This window comes from Triplophysa dalaica, chromosome 23 (genome assembly GCF_015846415.1).
Source record: "Triplophysa dalaica isolate WHDGS20190420 chromosome 23, ASM1584641v1, whole genome shotgun sequence".
Classification (NCBI taxonomy): domain Eukaryota; kingdom Metazoa; phylum Chordata; class Actinopteri; order Cypriniformes; family Nemacheilidae; genus Triplophysa; species Triplophysa dalaica.
The window spans coordinates 11,115,844-11,137,492 of NC_079564.1; the positions used below are offsets into that span (position 1 = coordinate 11,115,844).

Below are 21,649 nucleotides of genomic sequence, written 5' to 3' on the forward strand. Positions count from 1 at the left end.
GGGGAGAGGGTAGTTCAGCTGGGTAATTGAGATAATAATTATTTGGTGGTTGGTGCCAGCTGGGTTACAAAAGAGGTCAGAAAGCAGCTTGCTGCTGGCTTATCTGGGTCTTCAAACCGGATTCCATATGGCAGGAACAATATAGTAATCGAGATCCCTGGATAGTGCACACTGCTCAACACACACAAATCTGATAACTGGTTCATGGCTAACTGCAAAGCTATAATTCTATGAATGATGTTTGTTTTGTGTTATTATATATCTTCATTAATCTCACAGTATGTTGTTAAAGTTTATTGCCATGGTTTTAGTGGCTCCAATGGGGGTGCTAATTCTTTATTAAGTCATACAGATCCAAATTAGCCTAGCATAAAACGCTGACGCATCACCACATCTGCAGAGGCCGCTGGGAAATATGAGGCAATGAGAGGTTAAATATCCATTTGTCACCAACCCCACCCCCACCCATCCCATGTGACCTCGACTCTCTGTACGTTACCATGGCAGTGGGGCGACCCTCGCTAGGATACATAAATCAGACCGTTACTGCCCACCACTTCTTTTTATCTCCATTCAGAGAGCGATTTATTTGACTCTGTCTTTATTTGAAGGGTGTTCAATGGCCGTTTCAGTTGGGCTATGAATGCTCGCTCTGTGTTGTGGGTGGTTTAAAAAAACATTGCAAACAATATGCTTCTGCCTTCTCCTCGCTGTTCAAGGCCTCTCAAGCCTGTTTGAGTTTACACAATGTCCTGCTTTACTGTGACTTTGGAATAGACGACAGTGTGAAAGCCGTTTCTTTTAGCGCCGATCGTTAATCCTGCGCAGAGGTGCGATCATACCTCACATTCATGTCTCGGTGAAGACAGGGACACTTTTTTCACTTCCTCAGCCAAGGTTTTAATGCGATTTAATTAAATTAAAAGGGATGTTGGCGATCTCGATATATTTCTTATTCCTAAATTACTTTGTTTCACATCACACTGGTAATCAGCAGGGGCCGTGACATAGCCCCTGGTCTCGTAAGAGAATAAAAAAATGTTTGATATGAGAATTTAATCTGTCTGGGACAAGATATCGATCTTTAAGCAGCGCAAACACTTAAGACATACTAAAAAACTGAACTGCGGGAAAATGACTGAAGATTATCTTTAGCAGATGCAAATCTAAGGGATTTGTTTATTTTTTACTTAATTATTAGAGTAACATCACATCTACACGCAAAACAATACAATTGTTATTTAGCATCTTTTTTGGTGTTTCACACGGTTTGCCTTTTTTAAAAGCCTCTTTAAAGCTACAATCTGTAACTTTTTGTTAGTTAAATGAACAAGAATGAGTCTTTTGACACAATTTGCAACAGTAAGCCGATAATAATCATTTTCTAAATTGAGCTGGCTGGTCGGATTTTGCAGGTTATGTCAATTTGACGTCATCACAAATAAATGTGTGTTTTACATGCAAACCAAAGTATGAAAAGTAACCTGCTGAAAAAAATATTTTGAAGATAGAGAGATAAGAGTGTGTATTTCAGTTTTTCTGATCTTATTATTAATAGGTACGTGTTTAGGTAAAATGATACACTTTGTTTTATTCTGTGAAGTAATGACAATATTTCGTATTCACTTTTAAGCCACAAAACAGTCATATTTCTAGATGTAGTTAGAAAAAGTTCCAAAAATATTTTTTATGTGATAACCTGCATTTTTCCACAGTTTTCATGTTGTCATTCTTTCACATGGCTGTTGGATGATTATGCTAATTAAATTAAACTTTAGAATGGTAGAGAGAGAGAGAGAGAGAGAGAGAGAGAGAGCATGTTTCATTTGAGAATCAACTTTGTCTCAATGTTTCTTTTGAAATTGGAGATAGAAGTTAATACATCCTCATTGCTGTCTGAAGAAATAATGTAGTGAAATATATGAAAACAGATCTCATAAACTGTAGTATTTTAGCAGTTTACCAACACAACTCAACACTACTTATCATACTGTAGTATTAAAATTGACATGTTACTGTTTTGACATATTATTAGACTGTACAGCAGCACGAGAACGGCCTTATCCACGGAACAAGTAATAATTTAGTCTCTTATGGGTTATGGTTATTTATTGACTGCGCAAAGTCCTGCACCTCTTTGCGACCTGTCAGAGATAAGTGTTGAGCCTGCGGATTAACACAGACGAATCACCGCTATTCATTTTTCTAAGTGCGGTTTCATGGTGTCACTTCATTTGGCCGATTACAGTAAGCCTTTGAATGCCATTATTGGACCGGCAACATCTGAGACAAGAAATCACACACATTCATGCCACAGTGCATTAAGCAGCGTTAGCTATTTTACAGTTTCGCTAGATCTCACGGGAGAGATCATTATGGTTACGTACAAATATAGACATATGTTATGAGAAAAAAACTTGCCAGATATGAAATCACTTGCTTCCAATACTTCAATAGCCGGGGGAAATATAACAATAAATTTCAAGAAACCCCACAAGAGCCACAAATCCATGATTCCTTTATGTCTCACTAAACAAAAAAGCACAGACGCACACAGCAGCGGGAAGAGATTGTGCGCGGTGAATCACTTTTATAGTCGATCCATCTTTAATTTAATAGAAATTGAGGATTATAATTGATTCCTTCTCATGTGTAAATGTTGGCGTTTACAGTGTTGCCAATCCTCTGTAAATGCCAGAGGTGGATTTTCCCAGGACTTCATTCATTAATGTGTTTGCTTGAAATCTTTAGCATATGTACATGTGGATAAGGCAACAAAAAGGGAAAAGGACTTAACATCTGGATCTTTAATCCTAATTAACCAACCGACCCACTCTAACAGTCAAAACAAACTTTCAGATGAATCTCAGATGCAAGCATAATGTCTTTGAACAGAAGTTTTTCAATCTCTCTCACCTTACAGCCGTATTGGCTCACGTTCATGACTCGTGTACATTAAGCATGATTTGACTGACCTGAGACCACTTCCTCATATCAGCCCGACAGGAAGTGCCCGGACCCTGCTCCTTACTGTGTGACGTTCACCTTACCCCCGCGCTGGGGACCGTGAGACAGCCTGTATGAAGGTGATAATGGGTTTTAATTTAAGCCAAAGATGATTTATCTGAGCTTGGCTAACCTCCCAAACCGCAGACTTGAAAGCATGAAATGAAAACTATTACCTTGGAGGTCTCATCAGTCCCTTTGAATATTCTGAAGGTGAAGAAAGAAGAGGAAGGTGAAGTCTCGCAGTTCTGAGAAAAAGGCTCGGTGCGTTCAATTTGTGAGAGGTGTGCAGTCCTCTGTAGACCTGTCAATTTATGTGACTGGAAAGTTGTTGCGGCGGTCAGAAGCAGCTCTATATTTAGCTGCTCCTACACGTATGAAGAAGATACAGCGTGTACGCGTCAACATGTGTCCGTGTGAAGCACAATGTGAACGTCTTTTGTTTTTACTGGAGCTGTTTTGTGTTAATACAGCACTGCAGTTTGGCATTTAGCATTTGATGAATAACACATTTTATAGTGAATTGTTATGTTTTTATCATAAACTTTGTTCGTAAAATTTTCGCCTGAGGGTGGAATGTGATGAGAAAACGGGTTCACTGTCTATGTGCTAGCCCCACAAAAGCAAAGCTAATAGTGAAGGGTGATAATTCCTGGACAAGGAGGAAATGTGTTCGCGTTTATTTTGTTATGAGGACAGTAAACAGTAAAATCAGCTTCTGTCAACAAATGTTGTGAAAAGATCTAGTGGGGAAACAAATAACAAAGCCACATGTCAATGCACAGGCTCTCTTAAAGGCATAGGTCACCCAAAAATAAAAATGGTGTCAATATTTGCTCACTCTCTTGTCATTGTAAACCATTTTGACTTCGTTTCTCTTGTAGAACACAAAAGAAGATATTTTGAAGAATGTTGGTAACTAAATAACATTGACCACCATTGACTTCCATTGTATGAACACAAAACCATTTCTAATATCTTCTTTTGTGCTCCACTGCAGAAAGTGTCATAGACAGGTTTTGAATGACATGAAGGCCCCAGTAAACACACACCGTGCTGGTATTTGAAGAAACGATCATTTTTATTTTTTGTTGAACTATCACTTTAAACGTTTGCTCTACACATCTATCTGCCTTTTTCTATCTTATTGTATTCTAAAACAAAAAACATTTTACTAAAATGGACTTAAACAGCTCGAGTAGAAAAAAGATTTACTTCCAGAGAATGCTACATTACCCCTAGTTAACACCTTTCCCCCTGCAGGTGGTCTTTTGGACCATTGACCCCTCGTTAAAAAACACCCTAAAACTACCAGTGTCCAGTTCCCGCAGTTACCCTGGTCCTTGCTCTAAGATAGCTGGGGGGCATGTGTCCCATCTCTCACCTGGCTTAGCTGCCCATCACACCTGAACAATATCCGTCAACAAAGTCGGTTTGCCATTACAAGTAATAAAGTCCTTCTATTGTGTTGGCTAGCTAATGGTATTTAGTAAACAGTGGTTTTAATTAAAAACCTCGAGCACATGCTCTTGTTCCCAAATACCCCCACAGTGTGTGTTTGCTGAGGCCTTTACACTGCCATTCACTGACCATCTGGACGGGATCCACAGTTGTTTGGTCTTTATTTGGGAAGTGACACAATATCAGTGGCCGGTTTAATCCCGCTCAGCTTGTCTGGCTTCTGTGAGAGTCAGAGGCTGAATGAGGGACTTTAATCTACTGTTTGTGTTTTATCACTCAGTCTGAGCTCAACCTGACTGTGACTGGTCTCTTTCACACACTATTCGCCTCTTTATTGTTTTAGAAATGCAGACGAGAATGCGTAGATAACATTGCAATAAACATTAGATATTAGTGAGGGAGTATATTTCTTTTAATACTTTAGTAATTGTGATAGTTCGCACCAAAATGAAAATTCTGACATCATTTACTCACCCTCCCTTTGACTTTTTCTTCCGCAGCGAACAATTTGGAGATATTTTGGTGTACACTGGTAATCAGACGGCACTGGCCATATACCCTTCTATTTTGTGGACACAAAACCAATGCAAGTCAATGGGGTCCAGTTAAAAACATTCTTCAAAATATCTTCTTTTGTGTTCCACGGAAGAAAGAAAGTCACACATGTTGAAGTGATAACAGGGAGAGTAAATGATGACAGAATTTTCATTTTTAGGTGAACTATTATTTTTAATTGGATCTAATATATCTGTCGAGTAGCTCCATCCACATTAAATCTCATTGGTCCAGCTGTCCTTCTAAAACCTTGTATATCCATATTTCAATCATTATTATTAGTCACCCTTTATGTTTGTCTCTGGGTTTTATAAATATATAAAACAATAAATTTGGTTAATAAATGTACAATCAATCATAATAAAAAGTACATCATTTAGTGCAGTGCAAGCTAATTTGGACATCCAATGTTTGGAAAGACAGTGACCATATTAAGCATTACATGATCAGACTGGCTGTACATTTTTAACTAAACATTTTGCTTTCAATGAGGACGGAAATACATATTGCTGTGTCACCACTAGGTTAAGATTCAGTGATTGAGGTATAAATGACAATAATACACACAATGAACACTTCATTTAGATCTGCATGTTTTTGGACATTATAGTTAAGTCATGTCTCGCTAGAAACTTCTTTGTGCAAGCATGCGAATGCGAGAGAAAAGAAATACGCACAAAAGCTGATTTTATATCTGGATTCAGGAGATTGGGTACCATTACATAACAAGTTATAGAGAGCGAGAGAGGAAGACATGAAAAGAGAAACAGACAGAGAGAATACGAAGAGATCCTTCGGGAGAAGATTGCTGTTTTCTGCACAGAAACCGGGACTCCTCGTGACTGCAAAGTGAGCGAGAAGTTTTTCGCTCTCATCATCATCGCTCTTTGTCGAGTAACAGGGTTGAGCTAAAAACTCCAGCACCATAATTAAAGAGAACTTCAGAATGTTGTCTTCTGACCTGAGGGGATAGTTGAAGTTCCTCTATCTTCTTTATTCAGCTGCGGTAGGACGCACTGTGGGTGCGAGGATTAGTAGAGATTACATTAGGATCCTAGTTCAGATAACAACTTCACCCGCCAGCCTCCACCTGCCCATCCTTTCTCTCTCGCTTTCCTTCATTTCTTGCACAAAAAGCACCTCCAGTGAAACCGTTTCCTTCTCAGATGATGACAGTCGGGCAGCTCGTTCTTTCACGCCCTGTCACCCTCATTAAGCCTGTCGATGAAAAGTGTGGAAACCCTCGTCAGATGTCTGCATGTTCCTGCAGTCCGCTAGGCTTCTAAAGTTACAAACCTCTAATCCGCAGGCTTTGGCAGAAACAACTTTGGTATTTAGGCTTAAACGGGTATATCGAGGGTTTCTCAGGCCTTTTGGTGGTGATTCTTTTGGCCGTCCGTGTTCAGAAACAGATGTTGGCTGTCAGCCATCTTCTCAGTCTCATTGACTGAGAGCTCTTCTGGCAGTTAGCTTTACTGACCCTTCCTTCGAGCACATTTGGCAGGCATTGTGTGACTTTTTGAAAAGCTGCTCAAAATCTTGTTACATCACAATGATCCGACTATTGAAGACATTTTGTACAAATGCACAGCATTGTGGTGTCAGTTCTCTTTACTAATAGCTGGAGGATCTTTTGCTTGAATGTTAGATCTGAAGCTTGGTTGGTCAGCAAAGATTCTTTGGGTTTCCTCCATGTCACATTCTCATACATTTTTTGATAATCTTTGAGGCAAAAATCCACAATTTCAATTTTATATAACAGCCCACAAACGTATATGTCCATATCTTCAGAATGTAATATAAGATACTGCATACCAAGCACATTTTTGCAGTTATTTATTCTACTATTTGACCTCATTCATGAGCAGAACGAATTGTTGGAAATCATGCATAAAACCATTTTCATGTCAATTAAATATGTTATTTTGATAAATGGTCTGTGAAACAGAATTAATAGAAAACGTTATAAGTTGAAAATGATTATCGTACAGTTAATATTCATTAGGTTTTTTTCTGGTCGTCACCTCAAGGAAATTAACACACTTGTTATTTTTGATAATCATGACTGACTTTGGTCAAAGAGATGTTCAAAAAATACCTTCATGTTCTGCCACTACGAAAGTAGTTTACCTGAAAATAAAAATCATTGTAGAGGACAGATTGTGCCGTTTTCTTTTATATACATGACAGGGCTGTTTAAAAATGAATCGCATCCAGAATAAAAGTTTGTGACTGTATATGACTGTGCACTGTGCATAGTAATTTTGTATTTATAAACACACACATACATGTATATATTTAGGGAAAATTAATTAAAAAATGAATGTTTATGTATAATATAATCATTTATATATATATTCCATTTAAACATAAATATATACAAAGCATATTTCCTAAATATATATATGTATGTGTATGTGTTTATAAATAAAAAATTACTATGCACAGGCATATATTATGTAAAAATGTATTCTGTATTTGATTATTCACCATTCATCATTGGACCAGAGCCATTATGAGAGAGTTGCGTCAACTCCGTCGACTCCAATTGAACAGTTTTTTCACACTAATGAAACTCTCAATAGTTCCCGGAAGTTACTAGTAACGCGTCGAACTGCAGCAAAACTGACCAATTGTGACAAACTTTAAACACATCTAAAGACGTATGTTTATTGAATAAAAAAATGAAGGAATTAAAGAATTAAAAGAGAAAACACATCTTCATCCAAAAAATTGAACTTCTTTTGTCGTGACTCTCTAACTCTCAACAGCTCTGCGTTAATTATATAGAATTATATATAGAATAATCAAACTTTGTATAGAATAATTTATGTTATTTAAAAAAAAACGATTGTGATATTTTGATTAGGCCCCGCCACTGTCACATTCATAATGCTTGATTGATGGCTAATCGCTTCATCTTGATGTGCACATGCGGAAACCACTGTGATGGCCTTTCGGTGGTTCTCAGAAGACCTTTTAGTTTAAACATATAATGTGTCTTCATTAAATCTGAGCGTTTCTTGCAACCATATATCATGACAATGACAGGGCCTATAGTATTCCACAGTCACCAGATAATTGTGATTTGAATGCTGGGGTCATTTAGGCTGAGCTTATTAACATACAGCCCAGCAGACTGTCTGTCAATATGATGTCCAAATCTCAATTTTTCTCCATTATGCTTATTTCTTCTGATACATTATGTCTGTCGGTTATATATCTTCAGATACCGTATGCCTTGATAAGTAACATAAAGCAATCACATCCTAGTGCTTTTGCTTGGAAAGTCAGTGGAAAGGTTTAGGAATGTGAATTGGATATCCAGTATGAAATATTGTCCAGAGGAATTGATTACGGTTAGCTTTGAGAAAAGAGCATTCTGTCACTTTTATGTGCCATCTGTATGCATATGCCAACCTACTGACCTCACATTGATTATTACATAATGTCGGTAACTTAATTGAAATGATGCCTCGTGTCAAAGCTTTTTTTGTTCATCCGTCGCATGGTCATTACCAAAGGTCATGACCCATGACCCCTCTTTATGCCCCATAAGGAGTTCGGGCCCCTAATTCAATAGTGGTGGATAACTGGGATGGACACACACATACTCGCTCCCATGGCCCTCATAAGGTGGCTACCATCTGAGGCCACAGAAGTGAAAAAAAAAGCTTTTTAATTCTGCCTTATTACTCCCGTCTTTTGTCCTACGATGGCTCTTTTCTTCATTATTAATGAGAGGATGAGGCAATCAGGAAGAGTGGAAAAGTGAGAGCAGGAGAAGAGAAAAAAGGGTGGAAAATAATTGTGAATTATTCACAGGCTCATGCTGGTATATGTGGCCATTGACATTTCCAAACGCTTCAGTTGCTGCAATTTGATATTGGTGCGCGTGTTAGCGTTAGCATAGATTCCTGTTTTGTGAGTAGGTTTGGTCTATTTTAATCTGTTCTGCATATTCTGATGAAAAGCCATGAAAAGTAAACCACCAGGATTCATGCTTCAGGAATGAGTGACAATAGATTGGCCGGATAATCCTTTTCACAGATTCGGTCACGCCGCTAACTCGTACAACAGATGTCAAATAATATGTCGCGGCAGAAGAAACACGGTGTCGGTGAGAGTCGAGGGTTGCCCACCTCTGAAACCCGATCTCCGCCTCTTCGCGATGGTTTGGTGCCCTGGCGTCTGTTGGCTCGTCTGGAGAGGGGCTTTGAGAGTGAGGTCAACGGTGTGTGTAATAAGCTAACGTTGGTGGATGACTAGTGCCCATTCACATGCTGATTTTCTAGTCGATCCATTTGCATTAAGTGCAACCTAATTGCCAACTGTGGCCTGATTACGATGCGTGTCGGGCGGGATGAAATATGACCTCTCATCTACACCCGCCCGCGCCTCAGCTGATGTCACATGGACGTAAATCTGAAGCTAAAGCTCGTTCAAGTTTTTTTGCAAAAATGAAATACTACCACTTGGGTAGTTTGTGTAATGTGCACTTGTATTTATGGATTAAAATCAGATAAATGAGCTCATCGACTTTTTTCTGTAGAACAGTTGCTCTTTGTTCGTGAAAGTTATATTTCCACGATTTATTATTTTTCATTTAACTCTACTTTGTTTCACTTTATTTCACCTGACGGGAAGATAAGTTTCCCAAGAAGTGAAGCCTGACCTGTCGTCTCTTCTGACATTTTTCCAAATGTGACTCCTCAGTCAGTGGCCGGTGGAATTTTGATGAGCCCGAGAGGAACAGCTGGAGTCTGGGATGGTTTAAGCGACCATGTCGCCTCTTGTAGACTCTTGCTGGTGTTGTCATTGGTTGCAGTTGTGGGAAGAGGTTGAGCAGCTGTACGAGGTATTTGGAGGGCCACTTGGCGCTCGAATGATGTTGATTCACCAGACTGTTTTCATATTTCTTTTCCTTTCCAGAATAGTAACATGGTTAACTAGGAACCTGCAGTCATAGCCATTATTTCTACCCTGTCATGGTGGCTTTAAAAGCATAATGCATCCACTAAATGTGTATATTTTGTTCCAGTAAGAACACTATGAATCCTCTCTTAACGTTTTATGGAAATTTATATCCACCTGGCTCCTTGAAGTCTAAATGGGCTGGTCGAGGTGTGCAGTTTATCTATGTCTCAAACTCCATCAGACTTTGAGCTTCTCATCCGTTTGTTCAACAGCAGGATAAATGTACATTTTATATAGGTATGATTTATTTATCAATAGATTAGTGGTAATTAAATGTAACAAATCACATGAAACGTTATAATCTATAAGTGGAAAATTAAACAATATTTGATCTAACTTTGATCATTATCAGAATCTTTTAAACAACTGACAGGAAAACAGTTGTCCTATTATTATATGATATATGATAGATTATAAATGATATATTATAATATATTATCTGTTTATAATATATTATAATACTTTCCTGTAGCTCAGTGGTAAGAGCATTGCGTTAACAACGCAAGGTTTTGGGTTCGATCCCAGGGGATTGCAAATACCTATGTAAAATGTATAGGATAAAGCAATGTAAGTCGCTTAGGATAATAGCGTCTGCCAAATGCCTAAATAAAAAATAAATAATAAATAATATTGCATTATATTTATAATATTTATAGTATATTTTGATATTCAAATTTTGAGAAAATTGTTAGATTGAAAATTAGTATTTTTTATGTCTTTGTAGCTGGCATGTATTCTTGAAGTGGTTTTTAATTCTGATATTGCAACCGACGGATCATTTTAACGGATGTGATAAAATGCATTGTGGTCTAATTTTTATGTAAAAACAAAATGTGCAGATTTTTGCATTATTCTTATTTTATAGAATTAACTTTATTTCATGAAGCAAATAAAAGAATTACGTACAAAAATGTATTACTTTGACAGGCATGTTTGGCTTGCTAAGCATTGAACTGTCACATATTCGTTGACTTCAAGTTCCTTTTTTACCAGGATGGGAGTGTTTATGATGCCCAAAATTGTTTTATTATTCCTTATAAGACTCTTTTTTACATCACAATGAGATCGAAGAAAGTTTTTTAATCACTAGATAGGCTTTACCTTTAATTAAAAGCACAATTTTTAAGCACCATTCACCCACATATTGTAATGTGGTTGTTAACCACCTAATTACAATGACACCGACCATTTTAAAGAGGTGCCCTTCACAAGCAATCAAAATGTGCACACGCCAACTGTGCCTGTCATTAGCCGCGTCCCATCCCACCTGAAGATTAATGAACTGAAGCGATATATTAAGACCTCAGCGGAGGCAGACTGAAGGGTCACATCAGTGTATCAGGTCCTGAATACATTGAATCACTCGACCGCGCTCTCTACCACTCTCTCGGATTCCAAGCGCCAACCAATCAATGAAGCCGGATTAACCGCCTTAACTTCAAAGTTCATCTTTTTCTGTGCCAGGTCTGCAGCTGTCTGTCAAACCTCTACTGTAATGCTCATTTCCCAGAACAAAATTATAAGTCGCAAACTCGCTGAAGTTTGCTTTTGAGTTTCGCACACAAAAGATCATGTACTTATTGTGACAGTAATCCCTAACCGAGCAATATCAGCAAATTTCTCAATAATTTGTTTTTAAGACCATTAAATGTCATTTAGGCACTTGAATCATATCTTCAGAGAAATCCACTAGCAAAGTTAGATTGAATTAGCTTAGATGCTTCAAAGCTTCATTTAATTTCCGTGCCTTTTATAATTGGTGATGCTTGTTAAGGCAAGTTTCAGTATTATTATTCTTGCTAAAATGTGTTTAGGACTAGACTTTTAAATAATTATTAAGTTTAAAAGTACCTGGCTTATTAAAGCCGCAATTTGTAACTTGCCCCTACAGTATATTGCTGTCTCTGTTTGAAACAAAATTGCAGGTTACATTATGTACCTAACTTATGTGGGCTGAAGTCAAATGACGTCAAACTCAACTTGCCAACAAAGTAATATCCGACAGCTCAAATTATAAATCATTTGAGAAGTTGTTAATCAGGCAAAGATATGAAGACACCCAAAAGACAAAACAAAATGCCTTTAAAACACAGAACGCCTCTTTTACTACACAGCAATGCACCAACAACACACTAACATTGTGGTTGCATCAATTTAGATAAGATTTCTTTTTGTACATTTTTGGAAATAATACAAAACAAGCTTCTCTGTAATAAGTCGTATAGAATGTAAGATTTATGGAGTTCATTTAATATCTTTGAAGATTTCAGTTTTACAGGCCATGAGCGTATACCCAAGCTCTGCATGCGGATGACAGAACAGACTAAATAATTGATAAAGGCCTGGTCTTGGCATGGCCAGTACCTCTGTTTACTGGAACATCTCTGGATTAAAGTGCTGCTTGTCCAAATGTTTTGGCCACCTGTCAAGTTTTAAAACATGTCTCATGAGACAGCATAGTGGATTGGGTGAATCTAATGTTACCATGTTTGATTTTTTGCTCCAGTGCTGGCATGGCGTGATGGGTGTGGCATTAAAAGAGATCATCGGTGTATAATTGGCCCAGCACAATCTGCCATCTACACCAATAACAGAGCTTTTGTAATTATCACGACCAGTTACTGACAGCTGTTTGGCTTGTAGGCCAAGGTTTTATAGCATTCGTTGGACATCCAGTTTAGGAAGATGAAATAGTTGAATAGTTTTTGGCTATGTTCTTTTTTTTTCATTATTTGTATTTATGACAGTTTAATGTGGCATGTTGTGTTTGTTTCGGACTATAAACAATTGCAAACACTAGTGGGTGTTCAAGTGTCATGTTATTTAGAACTTTTTAATCATGAGTTTAAAGCTAATGCCACCATAACCAAATGCAACCTGGTAAATATATTATTACAAATATAATTTTTATTTACCAAGCCAAATATTAATACCACTGTCGGTCATCACCGTTTTAATCATTTGGTGTGTTATGTGATTGGATTTGTACTTTTTTGCACCTGGCAAACATACATAAGAAATTCCATAAACCTACTGAATGTGTACTAAATTAAAACTCATAGCACCGTGTCTACACCGGACGCGTCACGACAAAAGACATTAGAAACGCATTAGATGCCATTATAATTTTACATTTTGTCCACACTGGATGCAGCATGGCGCCTTCCGTGTCCGGTGTAGACTCGGTGAAAGTGTTAAGACACAAAAGCCAGTAGAAGTGCTTTGTGCGTCTTTGTCTGGATGGTTTTGAATTTTAGCCAGACAAAGGAAGTTTCTCACACGAGAAAACAGGTGCAAGATTTAGTCTCACTCAGCCAAACTGCCCCAACTGTAAAACAGAGAAATAATGTGAGAACTTTAATTATGACAGCATGACTGAGAGAACAACAAAACCAAATTTGGGTATCTTAACTGGGGAAGCCGATCGCTAGTAAAAATTTTGACAATTGACAAAATGTTAAACATCTCTCGTTTATAAGTCACTTTGGATAAAACTGTCTTATAAACACTAATTTCAGTTTAAAAAAGTATCTACCAACACATTTGTTTCAAAGGTGTGCGAGACCTTTGCCATCTATACTTCATCACAATCTTTTTATTCTTTAAAGAAGCTCTCCACTTCTCTCCAGGAGGAGTGTATGTCCTCACATACAGGAAGTTAAAGGGGGGCTCCAACTCTGACTTCACAGCGGGGGCCTGGGCACAGCAGTCAGGACCCCTGCCGCGCACTTAAGGGGTCCCTCTGCCGCACGTACACACATACCCCGCTTCTCTAATCGGTCCCGCCCGCTTATTTGTCACGCCATTTGAGTCTGTGAATGGAGCACAAGAGGCTCGAGCGAAAATGGGTAGATGGGAATAAAAGCACGTCTCTCACCCGCAGCAGGGCTGCTCGTTAGGGAGCGCGACCCCTCTGGGAGCCAGGGCCACTTGGCAGAGGACGTGGGGTTGTCGGGGACACGGTCATACATCAGTCAGACGTTCCGTGGGTGAAGTCAGAGACCCGTAATCCTGCGGTCTTAACACCCTCTTTGTCAAATCTGCACCTGTCACTCATTCACTATGAGAACATAGAGCGGCGAACTTTGATTCAGTCCTCGTTGTGCGAAAGAAGATGAAGCAGATATGAAGGATAAGCGATCAAGAGGAACAGAACAGAGCTGTGGATTGATGAAAATGTGATAAATGCGAGAAAGACAAACATTGACGGTGAAAGAGATAACTGCAATGAGGGACAAAATTTAGAGCAGAAAGAAATGCAAATGTGGGGAAAACAACTTGAGATCAGACCCAAAAAGTTCCCATCAAATGAAACATTTAACTCTGTATACATTAAATCCTATTGCAACTTACACGCATTGCACATTGATTTCCTTTAAAGATTAGCGATGAAATAAAGCAAACTTTCGTTTTATCCCTGAAAACGACCAGCAGTGATTCTGATTTAATCTGTCCGTGCCGTCTGCACTGATCTCAGAAGGGAGCCCATAGATATGACCATCTTTGAAGGGAATCGAGTCCGCAGGGGTAAAGAATTAATATGACTTAAGCTTTGAGTAGACGCAGTATGGCTGAAGGCGCAAGCAAGACGCCTTTTCATCTCCCATATCTTCCATGAAGGACATGGCAAGAAAGCAGATAGTCTGACAGATAGAAATCTGATCAAAGGAATCATAGTCGTGCGTCGGACATTCAATAGCGAGGCTGAAAATCATCAATGCGTGTTTTTGGTCAAGAGGCAAAAGAAGTTGAATTTAATACTGTTGAAATGGGTAGAACAGCCATGACATCTTCAAATACACATGCTGACACGTAGACTGTGGATCTCCGTCATAACTCTACAGGGGAAACTTGCTTTTTTGGAACACTGCTGGTTGCTGGTCAAAGGTGCAACTATCGTGAACACAATAACAAGGTCTAGCAAACCTACCAAATAAACGAGAACCCTAGCCATATTGGACCAGCTACAAACCAGATTGACCAAATTGGTGACAAACCATCTAAACCAGATCATAACCATAAAAATGACTGGCCCAGAAGTCCAACAGTCAAGAAAAGCACCGCCACATACTGTGTGACCCAGGTGCTTCTCAACAGAGTTTATAAGTGAAGGATTTACAACATCAGACTTAATATCGGATTCATTCATCTTTTCCATTCCCATAGCATTCCTCGTTCTGCTTCCAGAGCCAATCGCTATGCCAATCTACAAGTACTGTATCCATAAAGCACATGGTAATAACTTGGACCGCTTCACTTCATCTCTCCCAGCTGGGTTCTGCTTCTTTTCTTCCATTTTTGTCTCTTTTCACAGCGGTTTTAACTAGACATGAACGGCCAAGAAACGCTTTTTAGCCGGACGTCCCCGATGTTAGCACGACCCATGCACACAGCCGATTCAGAGTTTATTCTGCAACAATAAACTTCTGTCTTCAAAGAAATTGCTTTCTGGGAGGCGTAAAGTAAACAGGCGAAAGGTGTCATTCAGCATATTGAGGGAGGGAGGATTTGAGAGAGGGAGGGCCGAGCGAACGGGGTGCGGACAATCGCAAACTGACCTTTCAGTCAGGGAACACACAGACAGATATTGAATGGGTCTCATTGTATTTGGAGAATGAAACTGCTGGCTTGTTAAATGCTGTGGCATATGGATATTTTATCTCTTTCCGCCTTTAATTGCTTTACTGTCAGCCTGTTTCCCCTTGAATCTCTCTTTAGGGAGGCGAGACCAAAATAAACATGAAGTCTCCAGCTGCTATCTCGCGAACACGGGCCTGTTCCTAAGCTGGCTTCAGGTTGCATGCCGCCTGACCTTTAATCTGATGCATAAACAAGTTGGGGTCGATGGAAAGCCATCCCTCATCATCCTCATGCCCTGCCGTCTCTCACCCAGTTTCTTTTGTTTGGCCTACGCGTGCATTTGTTCTAATTGTTGCCGCTTTATTGATGAAAATTGCTGGCGGTCTTTGTGAGCCCTTGTTTAGCCGAGCACCACGGCTGACGTTGATGCATGCCCAGAGGTATTTATAACCCGCTCGGCACCTGACGTCAAACGCACGCCGAGACTAATCACGTATGGTGATGTTGAAGCGTTCATGGACTCCACAGATCACACAGAAAGATTCGTCTTGTTTAGAAAGGATGATTGAATAGTGACAGCGAATGGGGTGGGTGGACACCTCTGCTCGTGGATGTTGATTCTTAAGAGTCATCAGCAATTGATAGCCAAGTTGTCTAGAGTCATTTTTTATTATGTAGTTACATTTGTTCCAAGAGATGGATTGGATTTTAACAGCAGTTTATATTGGGATGGTGAAGAGCGACCCAATACCATGTCTTGAGTACACAGTGTAAGAATTTTTTCTTTTTATAGTTCTTTTATAACTCTGCGATGCTAATTATTGTTGTAATATTTTTTTTTGTAGCATCAATGTTTTAGTGCATATTTAGCTCAAGTTAATTTTCAATAAAAAATTGATACGATATATCAGTATATTAAAAATAAAAACTAAAACTCCACAAATTTTAGCATATTCTAAATATTATTTTCCAATTGTCAAAAAATTCTAGAAAGTTCTGTAGCACAGGGAAGGTGGGTTGAAGCGATGATGGGTGACTACATCTGGAACTTGGTTTGTGAGGACAGTAAAAGTCATAAAAGACAAAATCTATCAAATGTACACTTCTTTAATTTTGGACGACTCATTTTTAGTAACTGCTATGTTAAATTTTTGTTTGAGCTCAGTGTTATGCCAGTACCTTGTAATCTCTGTGTACGACAAATAATACTGAAATGTATAAATGTGTGAAAATGCTTTTTAGTTTTTTTTGTAAGTACCGTCGATGGTAAAAAAAATATGTAATTTTCGTATTTAGCATGTTAAACTTCATAAAGAAACAGTAGAAATAGCCACATTGTGTTATTTGTTTCATAAATTCTCCGTCTGTTTTAACTGCATGACATTGTGATTTGGTCGATTTAGGACTGGCAGTCCAAATGATTTAGGGCTGACTGTTAAAAAGTGATGAAACTGGATATATATCTTCAGACATTGTCATTGATATCCATTGGTTGCTATAGTGATGTCAGCATAATGCATAGAGACCTGTTCATACAACAACTAAGAAATAAACTGACATTGGAAGCTGAAAATGTTGTATCTGTTCATGTTTATCATGACATTTTTGCCGAACTCAGAAAGTGCATCTGAGAACATAACCGCCAAAATTCAATACATTTAGAGTATCACTTTCTATGACGTTACATCTGTTGTGTCCCAACTGGCAAAAATTATAAAAAATCTGATCCAATTCGGATGCATTTCAAAAAATCTGATTTTAATTGAATTCAATTTTAAGTTGATGTTGGTTTGTTGCCTGCGTGATTGTGGCCCTGTCCACATATGTGCTTGTAAAAGTTCACTCTTCATTTTCCATATTGATCCCCTTAACGAAAATGGAAGGTCATTTGGTTTGTTTACTGTTCCCGAGCCCCAGCTGGTTACCAGACTCGGAGACTCGGTAGCTTTTGGTCGCTTTAACCTTTCCAGGGTCTCGCTTAGGTATTTACAAGCAGATCTCTTGTGTTTGTTTAAAAGTCAGAGGATTCAGTGGAAGGTCTGTTCCTAGGCGGGTGGATTAAGCTAATGGTAACCTGTGACACTTCCATGTCCATCTCCTAATGGATGAAGAAAGGAAACTATAAAACATGCGGCCTGACAGGAGCGACGGTTTAGTGTCATGACCGAGGCCCACCCTGAACAACATTAACTATAATTCTATCAAACGCTTTTTCTTTGATGTTAGCCATTCCTGTTACATACCAATGTAGATAGTTTACAACAGAACTGGGTTTCCTCCTGGAAAATGTTGTCATGAATAAGACAACAGACTGTTTACTTGAAGTTTCATTTTCCATTGTTCTGCCCACCAAAGCTCTGTTTGCTTGTCCGTTTAATCCACGCTGCTCAAAGCTTGTTAGCGTTCCTCTTGCCGCGAGCACAGACACCAGGCATGTTGCCACACGATGCTAATGTGTAATCACACGTTTACAGAAGCTAATGGCCAAATTAATTTTCTCTCACAGATGTGCAGTAATGGCTGAGTGATTTGTTTATTTTTCTTAGGCTTTAAATGCTTGGTGAGGAAGAGACAGTTGAGGGTGGTCATCAACAAATAGTGTATCTATTCAGCAATTCCTGCAAACTTTATTCATCAACACAAGCTGTAATGAAACACTTTAAACATGCGTCAAATGGGTTTCAGCTCCAACTTCGCTGCCCTTGATGCAAGACTATAGTAATCTACAAGATTTCTTTAAGGACAGAGTTTTTTCAGTTTTGCTAAAATGTCAGTTAATGTCAGTGGATGATACACTTTGGAGGCACACATTGTGATAACGTATCAAATGTAAATGGCATATATAAAATTCAGACATTTGGGGCATGAAAATACGTTAAGATTGAGTTGATAGTATCTCGATAAATTTAAGACGATAATACTACATTTAAGTGCAGGATGTCGAAATTATTTCGTTTTTTTGCCGATTGTATTAAATGTCCTGTGGATTTTTTTATTCATTCCTGATGGACTCATGAGCAGCTTATGCGATCTTTAGCAGATAATAAATGTCAATGATATCTACGACCAATTTGACTCCAAAGCTCCCCATTGTCCATCCATCCATTTTCTACCGCTTTATCCGAACTACCTCGGGTCACGGGGAGCCTGCGCCTATCTCAGGAGTCATCGGGCATCAAGGCAGGATAAGCTCCCCATTGTATTCAACAATATTCAAACTCACAAAAACTCACAATTTGTACCCAATAAAAGATTTAGTTTGACATTAACTGAGAAAAATGGCCCAATGATTTGAAATTTCTTTGTTTTCGGTTTTCTCGTAATGTACTTTAATTCTCTTATTTTAAATGATTAGTCATTTTGAGGCCCCCTCTTGAAGCCACGCCCCCGAAATATTTTTCATAAAAATAGGATATTGTAATGGAAAAAGAAATACACTCCTTGATATTCTGCTTTGTAGCCAAATCAAAGAATCATTGTTAATATTATCTATCACAGAAAAAAATTGGTGGACACTTGATCCATCTTCCTCTTATCTCCATGTTGTCACTATTGTGAAAAGTGACTTCCACAATGGCACTTATAATTTATAAATGTTTGGCCACCTTTAAAGGGACATTTTTTCATAATTTATTCAGCCAAATGTAATTCCAAACCTGTATGACTTTCTTCTGCAGAACACAAAAGAAGATATTTTGAAGAATGTCTGCAACCAAACAACATTGTATGAACACAAACCAGATAGACATTTCTCAAAATATCTTCTTTTCACAGAAGCAAGAATCATATACAGGTCTTGAACAACATAAAGCTGAATTAATGTCGACAGACTTGTTGGGTAAGCTATACGGTACCTTTAAGAGGTTTTAGCTGTTATATAAATTGTGGGAGTTTATTTGACCTGCTGTAGATAAATACAATCTTTTGCAATCTTATTTTTTTTGTTGCATTTTTCCAGGGTCACATTTATATGAGGAACGCATATACTGTAGGTCCTTTTGAAGTGGGCGGGTAGATTACCTGCATATATTTGCAACACCAAACGCACAGGGCACACACTCCAATGAGCCGCTTAATTTACAACACCCCCATTTTTACTGCCTTGAAACTACATTTGATGCCATTACAGCTCTTTCACAGTCACATATGAATATAGGAATGGGCCGTTAAATGAAGTAAAGCTAATACAATTGAATCTAATGGCTGCATGGAACAACAGATTGAGGATGTTCAGTCATCACGGCTCACACGATTCTCATTCAGCTCCATTTGTTTTTTTTTATAGCCATTTAGCGGCTGTTTTAATGAAGGTTGATTGGCAACGTGTCGGAGTGGCCATTTCAATCTGTGGGCCGTTGATTCCTGTGATCCACAATTATTGCCACATTTAGGCTAGACATCTTAAATACGCTATCAGCGTCGATGGAGGATTAGCCACCTGTATCCGCTTCCCACAGAGACTACAGCTTTGTCTTTCTTCGAACGATCTGCAGTGTATCTTTTCAAGAGATGGTTCACCTAAAAATTAACATCTGGCTTTGTTATTCAAAGCTTTAAATAATTTTTTCCTTCGTGGAACATACACAAAGATTTTATGAAGAACAGGAAGCACATTTTATCTGTGTGATAAAATTCTAGGCCTGTTAAACTGCAAAATAATACAAAAACGAACACAAAAAAGTGAAAGTGGTCTTTAATATCTGTGAATTATATTCCAGCTGTCTTTTGTCAACAAATCATTATTTCAAGTCTGATCTTTCCAAAACAAAGTGGAGGCGGCACTGGTCAAAATATTTTGTTATTAAAATGATCTGATCTCACTTTCAAGTTTCAAAATTTTTAAATTAACCCCCTTAGTCCTTCTTAGCTCTCTCTCTCTCTCTCTCTCTCTCTCGCTCTCTTGCTCTCTCTCTCTCTTCTGTATAAATGAGGCATATTATCGGACAGGATGTTGTATCATAATGAGTGGTTTGTCACTGGCGGTCCTTGTGGTGGAGTAGATAAAAAGCGGTGCTTGATAACCGGGATGAGGCGTATTGATTCCTATTGATGGTCACTTTCCCCGGCTCCTAATGAAAGGAATGCAAATGAGTCTCTGGGTTCCACTAAAGGACCACTGACAGGGATATGGGCCTTTGGCTCCCCGTCTTAAGAGGGACATGTATCATTGGCCATGGTTCACTTGGGAGTCCTTCATGGAAACGTTGGGTCCGTTTCATGTTCTCATGATGCTGTTGAGCTCAGACCAAATGTGGAAACGTAATGGACTGTGTCTATAGATGTGATTTTGTAAATTGGAAGGGGCACGTGGGCTCGAATGGTGATGGGGATATTGATTTTGGAAAGTTGCATTAAAATGAAACTGTGCAGTGTACTACCATGTATATTTTGTATTCAAGCTATTGTGTAAGTGAGGATATATGATCAGTTCTCATGTTTTTCTCCTCTTTTCTCTATAGCAACAGACTGGCGCCTAGCAACCATGACCGGATACAGCAGTTACGACAAGAGTTCCAACAAGCCAAGCATGAGGAAGACCCCAATGACCGGCGTCGTAGCTACAGCTTTCAGCAGCAGTCGTGGGTGAGTGTGCTTGACCTCTCCAACCACCTCGTGACACTTTACCTGTCTTTATTCGCTGCGCTTACTCCGCAGCTTAGCATGAGGTTTGACCCTGACCCTCACCCTTTATCCTTCCCAGCATGCATTGGAGAACGGGTGCTTACACGCTAAAGAAAAGTCTGATTGAGCATTTGACAGATAGGAATGTTTTCTTGAAATTCCATCACTGAATTGCCACGTGCTAGTTGGTTACAGGAAAGAGTCATTCTCATTAAAGAAGGAAATGGATTGGACACAAATCTGTGTAGTGCATGATGAGTCATCAAAGCAGTTAACACGTTTTTGGCCATGACAGAGCAAACCCTTATACTTTATTCTGCATTCCAACATCACCCTAGCTTAAATCATTAGAAGTGTATCCGCAAATACTGTAAAGCATTCATGCCAAAGGATTATATAGTTATGATTCTTTTTATATAAATGTTTGTTCTATACATTTGTTTAATTA

General features: G+C 38.7%; 1 protein-coding gene across 3 annotated transcripts in view; it reads left to right on the forward strand.

Annotated features, from left to right (window-relative positions):
* Nucleotides 1-21,649, forward strand: part of pard3aa (par-3 family cell polarity regulator alpha, a) — a 363,711-nt gene that overhangs the window by 325,131 nt on the left and 16,931 nt on the right. For all 3 annotated transcript variants that reach the window (XM_056738007.1, XM_056738008.1, XM_056738009.1), the window contains one exon: nt 21,039-21,162. In XM_056738007.1, coding sequence (XP_056593985.1) covers nt 21,039-21,162 — 124 coding nt within the window. The remainder of the gene's footprint in view (nt 1-21,038; nt 21,163-21,649) is intronic.